This window comes from Nelumbo lutea, chromosome 5, assembly GCF_056320005.1.
Source record: "Nelumbo lutea isolate HS-2025 chromosome 5, American lotus-T2T, whole genome shotgun sequence".
Lineage (NCBI taxonomy): Eukaryota > Viridiplantae > Streptophyta > Magnoliopsida > Proteales > Nelumbonaceae > Nelumbo > Nelumbo lutea.
Window position 1 is genome coordinate 44,660,271 of NC_142688.1, and position 20,768 is coordinate 44,681,038.

Sequence of the window (20,768 nt, forward strand, 5' to 3'; positions counted from 1 at the left end):
CACCACCAGTGATTTCCCTGTGCAACCGATGTCCGTAGAATCAACCGGTGGCAAGAAACAACCTGCCGTAAGTTCCACCATTATTATTATTATTATTTTCTTTTTGCTTTTCAGTGATTCTGAAGTCGGAGTTATACCCTGAACTCCAAATCAGCGGGTACCGGGCAACCAATTGAAGTTCCAACAGAGCAAGTTTGTTTCTCCACCGTCCATATCATTTCTTCGCTTTAGCTTGCTATTGGTTCAGGTTACTTCCGTGCATGGAAGGGAGTTCCCTTGTCCACCTATTTCAGGACCTACTAGTTTGCTTGGAATGGCAGGGTTCAACCTTCAGATGTTCGGGATCCCCATGTCAATTCCTCGTGCACCCATTATTCCTCTGTCTGGAGGTCTTCAACAAAATCAATTTTCTGATGCCTCTGGAACTGTAACTCCAGTGAAGGTTTCAGGTTGCAGGTCTTGCATCAAGTTCAAAGGAACCATAGCCAAGCATTAGCCCTCAGATTATGCTAGGGGTGTCAATTGGACTGGATTTGGTCCAATCCGATCCAGTTCAATATTGGTCCATTTACAAATGGACTGGACCAAATTCGGTCCAAACCTCATACAAACCGGATCCAGTCCGGTCCAATTGAAATACGAATGGACCGGATTGGACTCAATCTGGTCCAAATTATATGTTTTCCTCAGAAAACATTTTCCCTAGAAAATATTTTGGTTGCAACTAAAATAATGAAGAAAAACAAAATGTTTTCCTTAGAAAATAATACTCAATAAAGAATAAATTATTTTCCTAATTTCTCAAAAAATAAACAAAATGTTGTCAATGCATATGTACAGTTACTAAACAGTTTTAAGACAATTAATCTGGCCATTCACAAATCCACCAGTTTTGAGTGAAAGATATCACCACAAAGGTAAAAACATCCATTTGCAGCGAGGAAGGCCTGAATACCCAAGCCATCTACAATGACAGAACATGCCTGAAAGAAATCCACCTCAGGTCAAATACCCACATACTGAGTACACAGAGAAGTTACAGATAGCTTCAGCAACTTCCTCATTCTCCTCTCCCAACCAACGCACCATATGACATGCAACTCACATGGTGGGGTTATGAGGTCTCATCTTCAACTCCTTAATAAGTGTTTATTGTACAAACACTTGGAACCAATCAAAGAATGATGATTTCCATCTACAAAAGTTCTCTTAGCATCATTACAATTAGATACCTACAACTGAAATATTTATTGATTCCATTGAGGGGATACAGATTTAATCAGATATCCCAATAAAATAATCTACAACTCTGAGGTTGAAAAACATAAATCCTCATGTTTTGTTTTGATTTATTACTGCATTCTAGCTTTTGTTTTATTTGTTCATAACAAAAATTGTTTGAAGTTGGTTTTCTTCCAATATATGTAAGAAGCCTTCTTTGATAAATTTGGTGGATTTCTGACCAAGTAGCAAATTTCTTTTACAGCAGCTTGAGCAATAACCAAATACATATGGAATTTGGTTAAGGTTTAGACTCCAGACGTAACCTGAAAGCTTGGACAAGTGGCTCTTTTGTAGTCCAAGCATTCTATGAGCATTTGCTGCAGTTTTAAGAGTTTCATAGAGATGTATAAGACTATAAACAATAAAGTAGAAAAGAAAATTACCTGAAACAAGCATGAAGTCTTAGACAATTTGGCATAAAACAATTTGGCAATAATATTGCCTTGATCAGAACTTTTGTATATAAAAAGTTAAGGTTATGTTTGGATAAGTTTCAGGGCATAGTATTTTCAAATCCATGTATTTAGGATACTTTTGCAACTGAGCAAGTTGGCATGTTCAACTCAGATGGATTGACTGAATGAAAGAACAGAAAAAACATAAGATAAAAACATTTCCTGGTCTGAATTTTCCATGGACACCTTTATTGATGCAACTAGCACTTTAAAGGAATTGAATCTGCTATGTTCTTTAAGCTCCAAATTGAAGCTAAAGTGGGGAAGACAGAAAAGCAGTTAGGTATTGACATCTGTTTTGTTTTTTGGTTGTTGTTTCAGTCAATGAACAAAAACGTGAATGGAGCACAAAACATCATGACTACATCAAATTGTTGGTTCTCATGACATGTAAATCAATTTAATTACCCATATATAGAGAAACTCTCTTTCCTTGATAAGATCTAGCTACTCCCATTAAAGTGTCATCGACACAATCTGCTCATTTAGATAACAAGACTATTTTCTTTTGGAACATTCTGAGAGTACAATAATAACAATGTCGTTGAGTGCAAAAGACATTAAAAATGTCCACCTTCAATTGATCACCTGTTCCATCCTCCGTTTCAGCTCAAAAAGAAATAACACTGATAATGGTAACTATTCATTCATGGATTCTGGCATTCTACTAGCTGGAGCTAGATCACACTAATGGGTTCGATTAAAAGGGGACCTAAGGACGATTTACCCTGATCCAGTCGCCTCTTGATAGAAAGTGTGAGCTCTAGATCAGGTGAAGCATTTTGGACAGTGGAGCTTGTTGGGATGGTAGCACTAGGCTCTGCATCAAGTGATTTATATGGTCGAACTAGCATCAAATGAAAGCTTGAAGGAAATTTGGAGAAACTGGTTTCTTGGTCATCGAACTTGGTGCATTGTTCTAATGGATTAAGGTCTAATAGTGATTGGACTAGGTTGGTGTCCTGATAAACTTCATTAAACAAAGCAATTGTTGCTATGGTAAAGGATGGGGAAGTAATAGTACCAATGAGCAACAATCCACAGGAAACAGAAGGGTCCTTGAGCTTGAAACTGGTAGTCATAACCTGCTGATCTGTCATACTATTTCTGCTCTTAACCTGCAAAGTTAAGAAACAAAAGAGAGACAAAACAACTTATTGGACTGATCATCCTGGACTGGATTGGATTGGTCCAACCCATTGTCTTATTGGACTAATCAACCTGGACCGGATTGGATTTTTCCAATCCATTGTCTTACTGGACTGTTCAACATGTTCAACTTGGACTGGTCTAATCCACTATCTTATTGGACTGTTCAACATGTTCAACTTGAACAGGATTGGACTGGTCTAATCCACTATCTTATTAGACTGTTCAACTTGGACCGGATTGGAATGGTCCAATCCACTATCTTATTGGACTATTCAACCTGGACTAGATTGGGCTGGTCCAATCCACTGTCTTATTGGATTGATCAATCTGGACTGGATTGGACTGGTCTAATCCACTGTCTTATTGGACTATTCAACTTGGACCAGATTGGACTGGTCCAATCCACTGGCTTATTAGACTGTTCAACCTGGACTAGACTGGACTGGCCCAATCTACTGTCTTATTGGACTGATCAACATAGACTGGATTGGACTCGTCCAATCCATTGTCTTACTGGACTGATCAATCTGGACTGGATTGGACTGGTCCAATCCACTGTTTTACTAGACTGTTCAACATGTTCAAATTGGTTTTAATTCAATTCAGATTGTGTCCAACACTCCAACCCAAACATGGTAAGATGGTCCATTGACAACCCCAAACTTATCTTCTATCAATATAAATCATTACAAATGGAGTAGGTCCAATTGAATCCAAATTTTATAAGCAAATATTTTATAAAAAAAATATAAGAAAAAAAAATACTTATGAAGCAAAAATGTCCAAACTAGATGCATGGCATATACTCCAATATCCTGAAACAAAAACATTTTCTTAGTTAAATTACATCAAGACAAACATTTTGCAAATCGATAATTTAATTATAGACCATTTGCCATAATTTACATGTTCAGTTAGTGTCAATTGTAGAAGCCACACATATAGGAGAGGTAGTGGCTACTTCAAGATCCAATTCTAAAAATAATAATAGACAACCAAAAACACATATTAAAAACAAAAAACATATAAATAAATAGAAACATATAGGAAATATAACAACTCTTTAAGATCAAATTTTTAACTTACTTTTTGTAATTGGAGCTTCTAACCAGTCTTGCCCACAAACCAAAGCCTCCACAGTCTCTGGAAGTAATGAAGTACGACACTGATCCACTATTCTGCCCCCAGTACTGAATGTTCCCTCGGATGCTACAGTGAATATTGGAATTGCCAAAATATCTCATGCCAATCTAGAGAGTTTTGGAAACTTGAGACCATCAACTTGCCAGAATCTCAAAATAGCATGCTCTTCACCTCTAGGAAATAGTTTTTCTTCAAAATAAAGATCCAACTCTAACTTTTGAATCCCCAGATAACATTTCGAACGCTCTTCAATCAACCACCAATCAAAACCTCTCAAAAAATCTACAACACCACGAATCCTCAATGGCTGAGATGCAACACTAGAGTCTACAAGTGACCTATCATCTATATCAAAACCCACATACTCTGAATATAGGTCATTTAGTGCCTCTCTAATTCTTGTAACATGCCTCTCAACAGTCTCTCCATAAATGAGATTATAATAATAGAGCAATCTCCATCTTAAACCTAAGATCAAGAACAACGACAATCACAAGCACCAAAGAACATTCATCCCAATATTTATCAAATTTTTGCTAAATCCTATTTTCCATTGAACAAACATACACATATTCACTATCTAGCCACTGAAGCAACAAATGCTTAATTGTACAAATATCGAGAAAAAATACATTTGAGGTTGGAGAAGTAGTACTTGAGAAATTTTTTGTGTAGATGTAAAAAACTTGCAAACAATCCCGTACTACTGTCCCCATTTCCCATTCCTCATTAAATGGTAAATTCTTGTAGTCACGATCAAGCTCAGCTAGTCAACAAAATGCTTCCTTCAACTCTAAAGCCATGTCCAATATGTCATATGTGAACTTCCATCATGTTGGACAATCAACAACCACTTCTCTCTTATGTTGTACTTTTGCTTAGCTTATTGTAATGTCAAATTTTTGCTTCTTATATGGTGTCAGCCTTACATATTTGGCACTTTCTCGAATCTTATGTAACAATGGTGATATTTCTCTCAACCCATCTTCCACAATAAGGTTCAAAATGTGAGAAGCGCATCTCACATGAAATAGATCACCATGCAATGGGAGCCCCTTAACACAAAGCTGGTTCCTGAGCTCTCTAACCATAACATCATTGTTAGAGGCATTGTCAACTGTTATAGAACATATTTTTTTTATCAATGTTCCAAGTTAACAACCTCTCCATAACGACTTCATACAAAGTGTTTCCATCATGGGGACACTCAACTGTCACAAATGCAATAATTTTCTTTTTCAGCTCCCACCCATCATCTATAGTGTGTTGTTAAACAACAATACCCCAAATTTTGTTCCGAAGTCCACATATCGGTGATTAAGCCAATCCTACAATCCAAACCATCAAAATAATTGTACAACTTCTCCTTTTCATCCAAGTAAATCTTCATGACATCATTCTTTATTGTAATTCGAGAAACAAGCCTAAATAATGGTTGAAGACTATTGACAAATATCTGAAAAAACTCTTCTTCAACTATACTAAAAAGATGCCCATGCTTTATTATCATCTTGGTAAGTCCATTCGGCTCATATCTTGGTCAAATTTGAAGTTTTCTATGACTCTTGTTCACTTGTGCCCATTTGTTTTAATTTAAGACATTTTAGTACATGCCCTAAAAGGTGGCTCGTTCCTTTAGAACTTCCATCTATATATTGTCTTCCACAATGTTTACAAATAGCTCTCTGCTCCCCAGAATCCAATTTTATTTTCTTAAAATGCTCTCATGCTTTGTACCTAACCCTCTTTCCAGTAGAGCTAGATACCATAAATGATTCACTCGGGTTTTCAGGTACATTTGCATTTTCAGCACTTGGTTCATCCATCCTTAATGCATTAAGAAAAAATAAATTAATTTTCGCACAAACATGAACAACAAGAAAGTCTAATGAGATTCATATGATAACACTTATGACTTTATCACTAATAAGTAATAAATAGTAAATAAGTTCAGCTATTTCCAATAAGTTTGAAAGAGATTAAACAAAACAAACAAAATAGGGAGGATGGTAAAAAATTCATGAAATATGCTCTACACCTCTTCAATACATGCAGGACCCCATAATGGCATGTCTGGTTCCACTGAATTAATCGATAAAACTAAAAAAGAATTGGATGCAAAACGATTAGAATGAAATGACAGGCCTGGTTCTAGACTTCCAGCTACTGCTAACACCTTAAAATAATAAAAATAACTACTATGTCTAGATATGCAAAATGATAAGATCACAAAAAAAAATATTTAATACTCAAAAACACTTAATGCCTGTATAATCAAATACCAAAAGTATGGCTCAGGAAGCATCCATTTGCACTTAGAAAATCCATTGTGGACAAATAACTATTTCTTATTTTATCTCAGAAAATTTGGGGGGACTCAAGTGGAGAATTCCTGAACCCAAAACCAAAAACAAATCAATAACTATTTCTTATATTATAGTCTTACTCTTAAACCAAAAACAATACAAAACTAAAATGTTTGGAATGACAAAGTAGAGATTGGAATGAGAGAGGAGAGAGGAAATACCTGAACGAGCAAGGAGTCTACCGCTGGATAAAGAAAGAGAAAGAGATGAGATAGATAACCATAGGAGAGACTAGAAGGTGTTGTCGGTCGCCGGATAACACTAGAATGATGGTCACCATCGCTATTCGCTAGAGAGAGACGAGAGAAAAGAACTGGAGAGATACCACCGCCAGAGAGAAACACCACCACCAGAGAGAAACCACCGCCAGAAGTACCGTCAGAGTTCGAGGAATGCCACCGCCGGAGAAAAACCTTCTTCTTCGTTCGATTGCCGGAGGGAGCGATGGAGGCGTACTGGCATAGAGCGCTAGGTCTTCAAAGAAAATTTGGGAGAGAACTTCAAACAAATGAACGGACCATTTGATTCAAAGGTTTTGTCTATAGGACCGGTCCGCGTCCACTATCCAGTCCGTCCATATCACTTCCCATTCGGACAATGTCCAACCTGAAACTGGTCCATTGACACCCCTAGATGATGCACAAGACAATTCCTGAAGAGGTTATTGTGATTAATTGAATTTAATCCAACGTAATTAGTAACAATCCAGGACTCAGATCTTCAATTCCATTTGATCAATCTACCAAAGCTCTGGAATACTAGAAAATGAACGAAATAACTGAATCTAGCTAGCCCATTTGAAATTAGAAGGAACACCATGTCTTGGTGGAACGAATACCACCTAAGGCCCTGAACAATAACACTGCATTGAAGTATGAATGCATTAGAATTGATTGAATGGAAAACCGTTGTAAATCAATACATTCTGGCATGAAAATGACAAAGCATAAGCAAAATACTAAGAAGCTAAGTTGCAAAATTGAGAGAGTACCTACTCTGTTTTTGGACCTCCGGTATGTGGCCTTCCATTAGAGTACCGCCGATAAATGGGAAGAAGATGGAAAAAAACAGACAACAAATAATAAGATTGGTTTCAAACAAAATATGAAGAAGAAGAAAAGATGAAAAAAGTGTTTACCACCGTCGGAGGTTGGTTGCGCAGAAAAATTACTGGTGGTCTGCTCCAAGGGATAGGTCTTGAACGAGACAAATAGGAGGGGAGTTCGAACGGTTCAGACACTGAATTGGACCGGTCCAAATTGGTCAAAAACATTTATTAGATTAGATTGAACCTAGTCCATTTCACATTGGACTGGATCGGATTGGACCAAATCCAGTCCAATTGACACCCCAGTTGCTTCTTAATCTATTTCTGCTTTAACTAATAGTAAATATATTTAAATTTAACAGTAATTAAATTCATTTGAATGTACAATTAACATTTGTAAAATATGAAGATTTTTATTTGATTTGGAATTTTTTTCATGCATATAATATGGGTCCTATTAACATAATATATATAAAATAGCACATTTTCCATTTGGGATTGGGCTTGGGGCTAGGTTTCCTCTACTCAATTCTCGACCACTAGAGTTTCAGGCTTCCCTGAATTTCTCCTTGAACCGTTGAACCCCATCAATCGTAAAAAAAACTACCCAACTAGGATTGGGGCGGGTGGATTAGAACCTCAACAAGGGTAGATCAGACTGCCACCTTTAATCCTCAAATGATTGATGTTCATGCTACATTTGATATTGATATCATATATTTTTTATATCATATTTTTTGTGGATTGACGCAAAATTTACGGGTAGGATGTGGTTTATAGGGAGGGGGCTATTAGTAGACTAGGAAGGGGCTGCAAATTAGAATTTTTAGGGGAATTGCAGCACAGGGCCTCATTACCATATAGGGCATGGTACACTAACATGTCTGAGTTACTTGATTACCAACAGATGGTGGCTCATTTAGTAGGATTGACTCATTCTAGCAGAGATCAAATCTAAATCCCACTACCACCAGGGTTGGGAGAGGGGTTAAGGGGATTGGGGACGAGCTTATTTGCATTTGGCACCCAACTTTTTTAAGTGTATATTTTAAAAAATTAGCATTTATTTCATATTGGGAGTTTGATAGTCTTTTTTTCCAATAAGCACTTAAATAAGCATTTGTGACTATTTTTGTCTTCATTTTAGGGAAAATTCTTTTCAGTACACCGTACTTTGGCTTGAGTAACAATTTGGTCACCAAACTTTAAAATGCGACAATCCAATATCCAAACTTTCAATTTAAGACAATCTGGTAGTTGGCCTTAATTCACCGGTCAGCACATAAAAATACAAATACCCACGGATGGATTCTTCTGCTTTAGCTCACCATTAACTTTATTTTACGTACATACGGATCCTTGGATTCCTTCAGCTCTTTGGTCGTCATCAGCTACTCCCCGGGAAATGCCTCTCCACCAAACGCCTCCCTCCCTCCCAGGTCAGATTCCTTACAATTCTTTCTCTCTCTGTCTTCCATTTCTCATTTCATTTATTCCATGCACCAATGACAAAATTAATAGAAGGAAAAAGATTTAATTGTTTTGATACGTTTTATTCAAAATTCAGGCAGTCGATTCTATAATGCAGTTGGAGAATTCCCTGGGATCTCCAACGTGCCCTAGTGACCTGCAACAACAGCAGCAACAAAAACAACCTTATGTGCCGTCATCTCCAGAAAATGTGAAGCATTCCACGCCGAAAATCCGTTCTCCAGTGCCGGAAATTTCAACTCCGGTTAAAACGCCTCTTCCTCTTCCAGTGTTCAATTTCAAGGAAGGTTTACAATCCTCGTGGAAGTTCAAAGAAGCACCGAGGCTTTCTCTGGATAGCAGAGCTACTATTGATGGAAAGGGAAACCTGTACCCGAGGGAGTTCCGAATGAATGCAGCAATTCTTGTTGCGACTCAATGCAGCGTAAACTCTAGAGAAGCGGCATTTGCCGATGATAATGATAAGCAGCACCACTCGCCCAGCGTCACCGCATGGCTTATGGGCCTCGAGGCGCTGCCGGACTCCAACCGTGAACTTCTCAATAAAGCTAACCAGCCTGAGCTAAGGAAATCTGCTTTAGAGCCCAGGGTGTCAAGAGATCTGCATCAGTATCGTTTTGTAGACGGAAACAACTTCCAGATGAAGCAGCCTTGCCAAACGAATTTCAAAAGTAACGTCATAAGCAATGCGACAAGAGATAATGCTGCTCGGCAAGATAATAAATTGAATGTTAGGACACCGGATTTAATGAACTTCTGGTCAGAAATCCGAAACACGAGCAATCCAAATCTCGGAGCGAATGTCAATACGCATCCACATGGAGGAGAGTAGAGTTGTTAGGACTTGGGATGTGAGAGAGACTAGACTAAGTAAGATAGGAGGGTAGCAAATGATAAAGGCTCAAGTTGTTGGGAAAATGGGAACTTGTATTGGATTGTTCTCAAATGTACAAGCTTAGCCTTATTTATAGTAGAGCCAAGTAGGTGGAGCAAAGCCAACCAACATTCTAGACATCTCTCTAGAACTCTACCTTTTTCTAAAGATCATCATCTTCTAGACTCAAATACATTTTACAAGTTAGAACCTTTAGAAAGTGTATTACTTTTTCTAGAGACTTAGAGATTTAATTTCTAGAGTGCTAATTAATTCTAGAAGTTTAAACTTCTAGAAAACTTATGAAAAGTGGACTAACTTTTAACACTCCTCCTTAATGCACTTTCTTGTAACTCTTAGTTGCTCCCATAACAAATCAAACTTTGAACGCAGTAATGCCTTTATGAAAACGCCTGCTAATTGATTTTCGGACTTGCATTGCTTGAGCTCAATTTCTCATTTACTAGTTGTTTCTCATAAAAAGTGATACTTGATTGCAATGTGGTTCGTCCTATTATCGTATACTGGATTTTTTGCCATTGCTATAACAAACTTGTTGTCACAATAGATCGTTGTCAGTTCCTTTCGCCGCTCACCCATGTCTTCAAGTATTCTTCTTAGCCATATTGCTTGACTTGTTGCTGCTACAGCTATATATTCAGCTTTTGCTAATGATTGTGCTACTATGACTTGCTTCATTGATGCCTAAGAGAATATTCCAGATCCTTATGAGAAGATATAGCCTTAGGTACTCTTCATGTCATCCACTGATCCTGTCCAATCACTTTTAGTATAGCCGATCAATCTTGAGTTAGTAGTGGATTTGTACCAAATGTCGTATTCTTTTGTGCCCTACAAGTATTTTTGTATCATTTTTGTTGCTCCATAGTGAATTTGATTTGGGCTTTGCAAGAACCTCAAGAGTAAACTTATTGCATACATAATGTCTGGCCGTGTAGCTATGAGATAGATTAAACTCCCAATAAGGATTCTGTAGATTAAGGCATTAGCCTTCTTTGAACCATCTTCTTTCTTGAACCTCTCATTTGTGACGAGTGGTGTAGTGATCGTCTTGCATCCTTCCATCTTAAACTTCTTCAGTAGATTCTCTATATACTTCTTCCGTGATATAAAGATACATTTCTTCTTCTTGATTGGTCTCGATGCCAAGAAAGTAGTGCATTAATCTGAGACCACTCATCTTGAACGTCTCCATCATATCTTCTTTGAACTCCTTGATCATTGTCTCATTGTTTCTTGTACAGATGAGATCATCTACGTATAGAGCAATAATGAGAGTGTTAGAGTTACCTTGGGTCTTGATGTATAAAGTAGGCCCACTTTGACTCCTCCTAAATCATTGATTGATGAAGTAACCATCAATCCAATTGTACCATGCTCGTGGTGCTTGCTTTAGGCCATAGAGAGCTTTATTCAATCTCAGTACATTGTCTTCTCGTCTTTTTAGTGTGAACCCTTGATGTTGCTCTACATATAATTCTTTCTCGAGCACTCCATTCAGAAACATCGACTTGACATCAAGTTGATAGATCTTCCACTTCTTCTGTACTACTAACGCTATGAGTGCTCTTATAGTGTCTAAGTGTGCCACTGGAGCAAAGGTTTCATTGTAGTCTATCCCAGGCAATTGTGCATAGCCTTTAGCGACTAGGCTCACCTTGTGCTTTTGTATTAAGCCATCAAAGTTGAGCTTTGTCTTGTAGACCCACTTGACTCCGATCACTTCTTTGTCTTAAAGACGATCCACTAATTCCCATGTCTTATTTTTCTCAATCATTGCGATTTCTTCTTTCATTGCCTTTACCCATACTTCTTGTTTTGCTACTGCTTCAAAGCTTTCAAGCTCCATAATTACAAAGTTGCATGTCTCATATATCTCATTGAGTGGCCTCGCCCTTCTTAGTGGTGATTCTAGATATGACTCTTCTTGTTCTTCTTCTTCTATTGTGGTTGATGATGGAGTTGATGGTGATGTTCTAGATTGAGGACTTTTTGGTCATTCTTCTCCATTACTGAGTGGCCTTAGTCTTTGTAATTTTGGTACCATGATGCAATGTTTCTCCACTTTTTCTTCTTCCCAGTTCCATGTAGCACTTTCATCAAACTCCACATCTTGACTAATAATTAGCTTCTTGCTCTTTAGGCTATAAATTCTATAGCCTTCTGATTGCATATTATATCCCAAGAATATTCCCTTCTCTGTCTTCTCTTTTAGCTTATGCCTTTTTCTCTACTGGAATGTGAACATAGAAAATGCATCCAAAAACTCTCAATTGTTGTGCCGATGGCTTCCTTCTGCTCCAAACTTCTATAGGAGTCTTGTTTTCTATTGCTCTTGTTGGACATCTGTTAAGTAGATAGACAACAGTATATACTGCTTCTACCCAAAACATCTTAGGCATGCCTTGTTCCAATAGCATTGATCTTGCCATCTCCATCACTATTCTGTTCTTCCTTTCTGAAACTCCATTATGCTCTGGGGCATAGTCAATTGTCAACTGATGCTCCAAGCCTTCATCTTTGCAAAACTTGTCAAACTCATTTGAAGTATATTCTTTTCCTCTATCACTTCTGGTCATTTTTATGCTTTGATCGCTTTGTTTTTCAACGAGATTCTTAAATCTTTTAAAAATCTTAAAGACTTCTGACCTTTCACACATATAATAAACCCAAGTCATTCTTGTAAGATCATCAATAAAGAGAATGAAGAACCTGCTTTGTTCAAAGGATGTCGTTCTCATTGGTCAACAAACATTTGTATGTACAAACTCCATGATTGCCTTGGCTCTCCATGCACCACTTGATGGAAACGAATTCTGATGTTGCTTACCAAGCAAGCATCCTTTGCATATGTCGCTCATCACTTGAATGGATGGCAGATCCTTCATCATGTCTTTTTGATGGAGTACTTTTAGCCCGTGCAAATTGAAGTGGCCAAATCTTCGATGCCAAAGCCATGACTCATCTTCCTGAGCCTTCATCATTGTCTCGGTGTATTGCCATGTGATTGGAAAATTCCTTTGGTGTTGCATCTTTACCTTAGCAATTTCCAAGCTTTTATTTTTGGTGTCATATATCGTGCATGAGTCTCCTTTGAAGAGTAAAGAATATCCTCTTTCCACCATTTGCCCAATACTTGATAGATTTGTCTCCAATCTTGGGACTAACAACACATCTTGTATGAGTTGTATCACATTCCTTGTCTTAACAGTGATAGTTCATTTACCTTCGACCTCCACTAATTCTCCATTGCCAAGCCTGACTTGTGACTTGACTGACTTGTCTATATTTTTAAAGATCTTCTCATTACCTGTCATATGCTTATTACAATCGCTATCCAAATACCAAGTATCACCCTTTACTTCTGAAGCAACATGATAGGCATAGAATAGATAATTATTTTTATCATTCTCTTCAGAGTAATTAGCTTGATGTCTTTTCTTAAGACACAATCCTTCTCTACATGCCCAAGTTTTTTACAATTTTGACATTATGTTTTTTCCCAAAACCAACAATCTTTCTCAAGATGATTGGTTTTCTTGCAAATACAACATGGCGGATATTTTCCTTTTTTATTTCTCTTAATATTTCCTCCATTCTCATCATTTCTACAACTTTCTTTTTTTTTTTTGAAATTTTCTTTCATCTCTTTTGGATTTCTGAGACCTTATATTGAGCTTAGACTAAAAGGAGTTCTCCATAGAGCTTTCATCACGCCTACTCAGTCTTTTTTTGTAAGTTTTTAGAGAGCCCACCAACTCTGTTACTAACAGAGTGGTGATATCTTTTGTCTCCTCAATGGTAGTTACTATTGGATCATATTTTTCTACCACACTAATTAATATTTTTTCAACCACCCTTTTTTCCAGTAATATCTTCTCCATAGGGTCTTAATTGATTGACAATTTCTCTTAAGCTAGAATAATAATCTTTAATGGTCTCAAAATCCTTCATCTTCATATTCTCCAAATCCCTTCTAAGAGTTTGAAGTTTAATAGTACGTACCCTGGCACTACCTTGAAACTCCTCCTTCAAGGTATCCCATGCACCTTTGGGATACTTTAAACAGAGTATCCTTCATTGCCATCTGTATGTGATAGAGAGCAAGATTATCCTTTTCCATATTCTTCTGTAATTTCTCTTGCTCTACTTTAAACAGAGTAGAACTGCTTTCAGGGATTGTAAATCCCTTATCTAAAATTTCCCATAGACCTTGAGACATGAAGAAAGTTCTCTTTTTAATGGCCCAATAGTCCTAATTTTCTCCAAAAAAAATGGGGATTGGAATTTGGCTATTAGCTAGAATGGTGGTCATGATAAGTTTTGGGATAATAGGGAATCTGGCTAAAAGAAAATAACACCCAAAAACAATCGAATAGTTTCTGATACCACTGTTGGGATACGGAGGAGAGTAGAGTTGTTAGGACTTGGGATGTGAGAGAGAGTAGACTAGGTAAGATAGGATGTTAGCAAATGATAAAGGCTCAAGTTGTTGGGAAAATGGGAACTTGTATTGGATTATTCTCAAAAGTACAAGCTTAGCCATATTTACACTAGAGGCAAGTAGGTGGAGCAAGGTCAACCAACATTCTAGACATCTCTCTCTAGAACTTTACCTTTTCTAGAAATCATCATCTTCTAGACCCAAATACATTCTAGAAGTTAGAACCTCTAGAAAGTGTATACTTTTTCTAGAGACTTAGAGATTTAATTTCTAAGTGCTAATTAATTCTAGAAGTTTGAACTTCTAGAAAATTTCTGGAAAGTGGATTACTTTTTAACACTTTCTAGAGCCAAAGCAGACAGGCTCTCTATATGGAGAGATTGAGAAACAGTTGAAGATGTGGGGAATCAACGAACCAGCCAAGGATCTGGAGACACTGAAGCATATTTTCGAAGCTCTACAATTCAAAGGGCTGCTGCATTCTAAGAAATCGGTTGAGTAACAGGTCGGGCATAGGATGTTAATGGTCCTCATATTTTGGTTTTTTTCTCGTAAAACTTTAGGTGGGTTCTTCTGCTTTTCTCCTTCAATTTCAAATTGATGAAGGAGATATGTTGTAGAAAAGATGAAGCAGAGGAGAAGTTGTCTTCTTCTAAACTATTATTTTCTTGTCAGTTTGAGAGAGATAGTTAAAGGAAAAGAAATGACGAAAGTTGTCTTGGATCTTTCATTTTGAGATCTGAGAATTGGATGGAGTTTCCATGGATGTAACATTGAAAAAAGAAGTCCATAAGCGATGAATTGATCCTGAGAGTGTTACTTAATATCTCTATTTCTTCTATGATTGGACTTCTAATTTTTCTTCACACATCTAACAGTCTCCCTCCATGTAAAAAGAAAGGAAAAGGGTAAAATGGTGTAAATATTATCATAAATGTTAGTTTTGGCATTATGGAATTATTTAAACTGTACCTGATCTCAAGTGATGGCCCTGACTGATGGTGAGTCAACACCAGGTACCGAATTGTTGCAAATTAAAAGTCCGGGTACTGGATTGTCACATTTTAAAGTTCGGGGACCAAATTGTCACTTGAACCAAAGTACGGGGTATTGATCTGGAATTTTCCCTTCATTTTATTTCAAATTTTATGAAAAACACTTTTATAAAAGTACTTTTATGAAAGCACTTTAATAAAAGAAATTTTATGAAAGCACTTTTATAAGAATACTTTATGAAAGCATTTTTACGAAAGCATTTTTATAAAAGTACTTTTATGAAAGCATTTTTATGAAAATATTTTCACGAAGACACTTTATAAAAATACTATTATAAAAGTACTTTTATGAAAGCACTTTTATAAAATTCAACTATGGATACTTTTTTAAGTGATATTTTAAAATTCAGATAGGGATAATTTTGGAAGAAAAAAAAATTGCATAGGTGCTTATTGTATAAGCACTTGAAAAAAAAAAAACTGGAAATTTGGGCTTTAAAAATAAGCCCTTATTTTTAAAATAAACTCTTATTTCGAACCTATTTCCCAAACATCAATAAGTGCTTAATGGTGTGGTTCCAGCCCAAATAGGCATTTATTTCAAATACTCACTTATTTTTAAGCACTCCCAAACATGGCCTTGGTGAATAGGTGACGAACATGTGGGATAAAGTATAAGCATATGTAAAATGTGAATATTAAAATATATACACAAATGGTGGAGCGCCTTCTTGAAACTCAAATATTATTTCTTTTTTTTTTTGGTAGAACCATATCTATTTATTGATGCTTTAGCAAAAAGCAATTATATACATGTTTTTGGGGGTGTCAAGTTTCTAGAACTCAAAAAAAAAAAGTACACAGCAAATAACCATAAACACTTCCATGCAGTTAGCCAATTTTGGATTCCATCCTCTTTCAGCAAGGTCGGGAAGCCGGGAAATTCTTTCTACCCATGCCAAAACTTTGCCCCAGGTAAGAAAACGAAGAAAAGAAACTGTTGGTACAAAGATCCAATTTGTGATCATTCCTTGAAATGGTTGTAGGTTCTGCATTCGGAGACTAACCAACTCCACAGTTCTAAATAATCTTCTTCTTTCGGAAGTAGCATTTCAAATTCCATAGTTGCAAAGATGAAACGACTACGCAGATCATCAAGGACATGATACTGTACGTTGATACTCTGTCATTGGTTGTTTCACTTACCTTCCTCATTACCAATTCCCTATCAATGAACAACGAATAATAAATTAATTAAATGTTATTCTACCTACGTACGTACAGAATGGAAACCAAATTTGGATGCATTGAATCATATATAATAGAAAAATACCTGCTTCTGAGACGGACCATAGTTGCATGAATGGACTTGGCTATTGCTTCATGTCTCCTCAGCTCTAGCGCAACACCCTACATGACATTGAATTTACATATCAATCAAAGCACTGAGCCAAAAGGGTAAAGAGAGAGAGAGAGAGAGAGAGGAAGAAATCATGTGCAAACCTCGATCTTTTCATCTCTTGCAATAGATTCCCAGTCCTTTGCAGCAATTCCAATCTTCCAATCAAGGTTAATGCTTGCTCCTACCACTTCATGATAGTTATGCATCCAAAAACAAACCAAGTACTTCCCAGGATCGGTTGTTGTGAATCCAAACCGGCCTTCAGTGACATTTTCCTCTGCATAGATAGAGTTTCCATATGGAGATGTCACCTGAAAGAAAGTGGATTTATCAAGTGATTTGTATATGTAGAGGTGACATGATCAATCGTCAATCAAATAATAAAGTGTAGTGAGGAATTTTGATTCCGAGGTAGAAATTATTAAACCGTACCTTGGCGTTGATGCCGGGGAGGTCGTAGGATCGGTTGTTGGCGACGACATTATAATCACCCAAGACAACGATGTTATTTTGGATTTCTTCTGAAACGCACTTTGTTCTTGAAGGAGGAAGCTTTAACCAAACCGCTTCCCCCAAAGGTGGAAGAAGACTCATCAAGCTTAAAGAAAGAAATAAAGCTGGGATAAGGAGTGCCGTCATCGTCGTTCCCTGTACGTAGAAAACTTCAAAGAAGGAAGCAAGAGAACCTTCCCTTATTGATGGCTTTCGCTTGCCCACTCTGGCTGGTGAACAGAGATGGAACAAGCGAAAGCTTGGTTGATTCGAAGTAGGGACAAACAATAACCCAGATCACGATCTCTCTCGATCTCTTGTCTGGGTTCTCGTACCAAAACGATGATCCTTGGACTGGGTTGCTTGATGATCATTTACAACATGTATTTATTAAAGGAGAGTGTCTATTTTTGAGGAGTCCGGATCTGTTGGAATACCACTATTAAAATGGCAATTAGTACTCCAATGGCGCAACGCATCTAAGCACGGAGAATGCTCCATTTTTGAGGAATCCGTTACTTGACTTACGAGTTAAAAGGAATGATACTAGAAAATCTTTAACTCATCAAAGCATGTCTTGAATTTGATAAATAGCACCTAAGAATAAGGTAATTATATATTATATATTTATACCATAATTGAAAGTAGAAATGAGGTTTATATTCTAGACATTTTATAATTAAAGTACCCTTATTTTAGAATTTGGCCATTCTTCACTAGGAGGATGAAAAAAATGTAATTTTTGAATTTGGTTATTATATTATATATCTATTAAATTCATTCTATTCTCTCTCATTAATTCCTATATTTTTCTTGAATGGGCATTATTGCTTTTTACTTATCAAACTCCTTTTTATTTGGTGATAACACAAATTGCCTTTCCTTAGATCCTTTAGTTGAGATATTTTTGTTTTTTACCAATAAATTCTACTAATTAGATTTACATTCAATAATTTACCAATATAAAACCTATGTGTTTAGGACTATCATGAAAACTAAACTATCTTTCTATTCAAGTGGTGAATAAGTAGTTCACCCATTGGTCTCATAGTTAAATAATATATATTTAAAAATAAATATATATATATATATATAATTACAAGTTTATGCAAAATTTTAGGCATATGTCTAATATTATATATTTATCATATTAAAAAATAAATATGATAAATAAGAAGTAATTTTATTAATGATGGAAATCAAATACAAAAATAAGTGTTGGGTCAATGGTTCAAACCTTTAAGTTGAATGGATCAACCCATGATGTCATGATGTCATAATTATTACACGAAAATAGAAGCGATAAATAAGAGTTATCATGATGAAAATAGAATAAAAAATAAAACAAATTTGACTCAACTCACAATTTTAGACAAATAGGCTTGGGTCCTTGGTCTTTGGGCTAGGCCTAGCCCTAGGCCAAAAAGTTTGTGCCTTTCTATTTTTCATATTATGCCTAAGCCTAGCCCTTAGATAGCCCAAGCCCGGCTTGACTATATATACACATACATACATATATGCATACATATATAGAAACATTTGCATACATGCATACATATACACTTGCATTTATGTTTCTACCAAAAAAGAATCACACATTTGTGTCAAACTCATGGAACTTATTGACAAACTCATGTTTGAGTTCAACATGAGTGCATCAAATTTTAGTATAGGTTAGGCCCAAGTTATAGATCAAGCTTGACATTGGACTTGTCAAGCCCAATGCATTTTGGGCCTGAGTTGTACTTAATCTTGATCTAGCTTGCCTGACTTGCACCATAACGGTCCTATCGGTCCAATCATTATGGTAAAATGGGTCAACCAATGATACCATATAATTAAATAATAAAAAACTAATAAATAGATAGATATACAAAATTACAAAATACATAAAATAAAAAATTGATATATCATAAATATTATAAATTTATCATATTGAATAAAGACAAGTGCATAAATGAGGATTATTTTTAGAATTAATTATGGAAATGGAATAGAAATTTTAAATTTGTCCAAAAATGAGATCCTTTTTCACTCAAATAGCTCAACACATGATGTCAAAATTAAATAATAAAATCAAAAACAGACAAAATTATTAAAATAAAAAAAATATAAAAAAAATTCCAAAATTTTTTAATACATCTCTAATATTATATATTTATCATACTAAACAAAATTAAATATGATAAATCCATTAGCATACCTTGCTTTGATTACTTATCTTTCTCAATGGGTTCTAATCAGAATACAAAAATCATTATTGTTATCTGAATGCATAATTAACCAAATCGTTGTCTCATGGATTGGCTATCACATTGGTGGACTATGAATAATGGCTAGTCCTTTGCTTATTAGATATTTATTATTGTGGTATGCTTGGAAAGCACGATGCAAAAAGGTTATGCAAGGTGAAAGGTTTAACCTGATTTGATTATGAGTGCCTCTTCCCAGCTATTTGAGTTCAGCCCAATAAAGGCTTCACCTCCAAACACTCATGAAAGTGATGTTAATGGTAATGATTTGGTTAGAAGTTGGGCCCTTCTCCTGTTTCCTCTCCGGAGAGGGAACATTGTAAGAACTCTAGCCCATTTCGGATCCACTTAAATCTGACTTTATGAAAAGTCTTTGGGAGCCACTATGGTAAAATCTAAAATTGACCTAGGGACTAATATAAATGTTCCCTCATCAATGATATAACTGTTAGATGATAGGGAATATCATAAGATGATATCACTAAAACCTTCCGTCATTAACATGAAAACGGGTTAAATTGGTTAGCAAAACTGCACCATAAAATTGGGATATCTGTTTCTTTGAAATAGTCAGTTGAATTGCTTCATTAGATGATAGAGGCATCATAGACTAGCGGGAGTGGCCTATCTTAAAATCGAAGATTCTTTCATAATACCTTGGGGCTCCCAATATGACTATTCAACACTTACCAATTAGAAAGGTTTAACTTAAAAGGGGAAGATCATGAGACATGAATGGATTTATGATCCTTTTGCAAAAAGTGATGGGGTTATATAGCTAAAACAATTAGCCCCATGCATCTATGTGACTCCCTACATTTCTAGAAACATGAATAACGTCTCCATCCCTAAGATAAAGGGAAGTCTCAAAGATGAACAAATGGAAATGAAACGTAGATAAAAAATTATTTTATAATATATAACATGAAACAATAATTAGGTAATGGACTAATTACCCATGTAACTTTTTAGAAATGGCACACTAACCATTTGCTAAGTAGTTACATGATAACAAACTCAAAGGACCCAACCACGTGGATTGGATTTGCAACCTTAACCTGGTGCTCACATCCAAGAAATTGGACAAAATTGCCAACGAGAAAGCACTTGAACATCTTGATGAAAGTGTTTTAAGGGTAAAAAGAAAAAATATCAGGAATGGGTAAAAAAGAATTTCCTTGTCCATTGTTACATCATCGTCTCACTAGACAATTCTATCCAAAGACAATTTGATAAAATAACAACTTGTAAAGAAATTTTGGATAGTTTAAAGACCACGTATGAGAACCAAAATCATTTTGCATGGCAAAAGGTTCTCAAACTATTGATGTAAAGGGATAGGAGATCCA

At 36.1% G+C, this 20,768-nt stretch overlaps 1 protein-coding gene and 1 pseudogene across 1 annotated transcript; both read right to left on the reverse strand.

Annotated features, from left to right (window-relative positions):
* Positions 1-2,416: 2,416 nt before the first annotated feature.
* Positions 2,417-8,836, reverse strand: LOC148852082 (zinc finger BED domain-containing protein RICESLEEPER 2-like; annotated as a pseudogene).
* A 7,168-nt stretch (positions 8,837-16,004) lies between these two features.
* LOC148852083 (transmembrane emp24 domain-containing protein p24delta3-like) lies at positions 16,005-17,528 on the reverse strand. Its single transcript, XM_088944333.1, has 4 exons — positions 17,108-17,528; positions 16,777-16,986; positions 16,607-16,683; positions 16,005-16,498 (listed from the first exon to the last, which is right to left on the reverse strand). Exons 1-4 carry the CDS (start codon positions 17,312-17,314, stop codon positions 16,354-16,356), a joined length of 639 nt encoding a protein of 212 aa, XP_088800459.1. The 5' UTR covers positions 17,315-17,528; the 3' UTR covers positions 16,005-16,353.
* Positions 17,529-20,768: the final 3,240 nt, after the last annotated feature.

Excerpts from the sequence above, each read along its gene's own strand:
- LOC148852083 (XM_088944333.1), bottom strand. The coding sequence starts at position 17,314 with ATGACGGCACTCCTTATCCCAGCTTTATTTCTTTCTTTAAGCTTGATG. Across the intron at positions 16,684-16,776 it reads CAAGAGATGAAAAGATCGAG|GGTGTTGCGCTAGAGCTGAG; the intron begins GTTTGCACATGA and ends AATGTCATGTAG. Across the intron at positions 16,499-16,606 it reads ATGGTCCGTCTCAGAAGCAG|GGAATTGGTAATGAGGAAGG; the intron begins GTATTTTTCTAT and ends GTTCATTGATAG.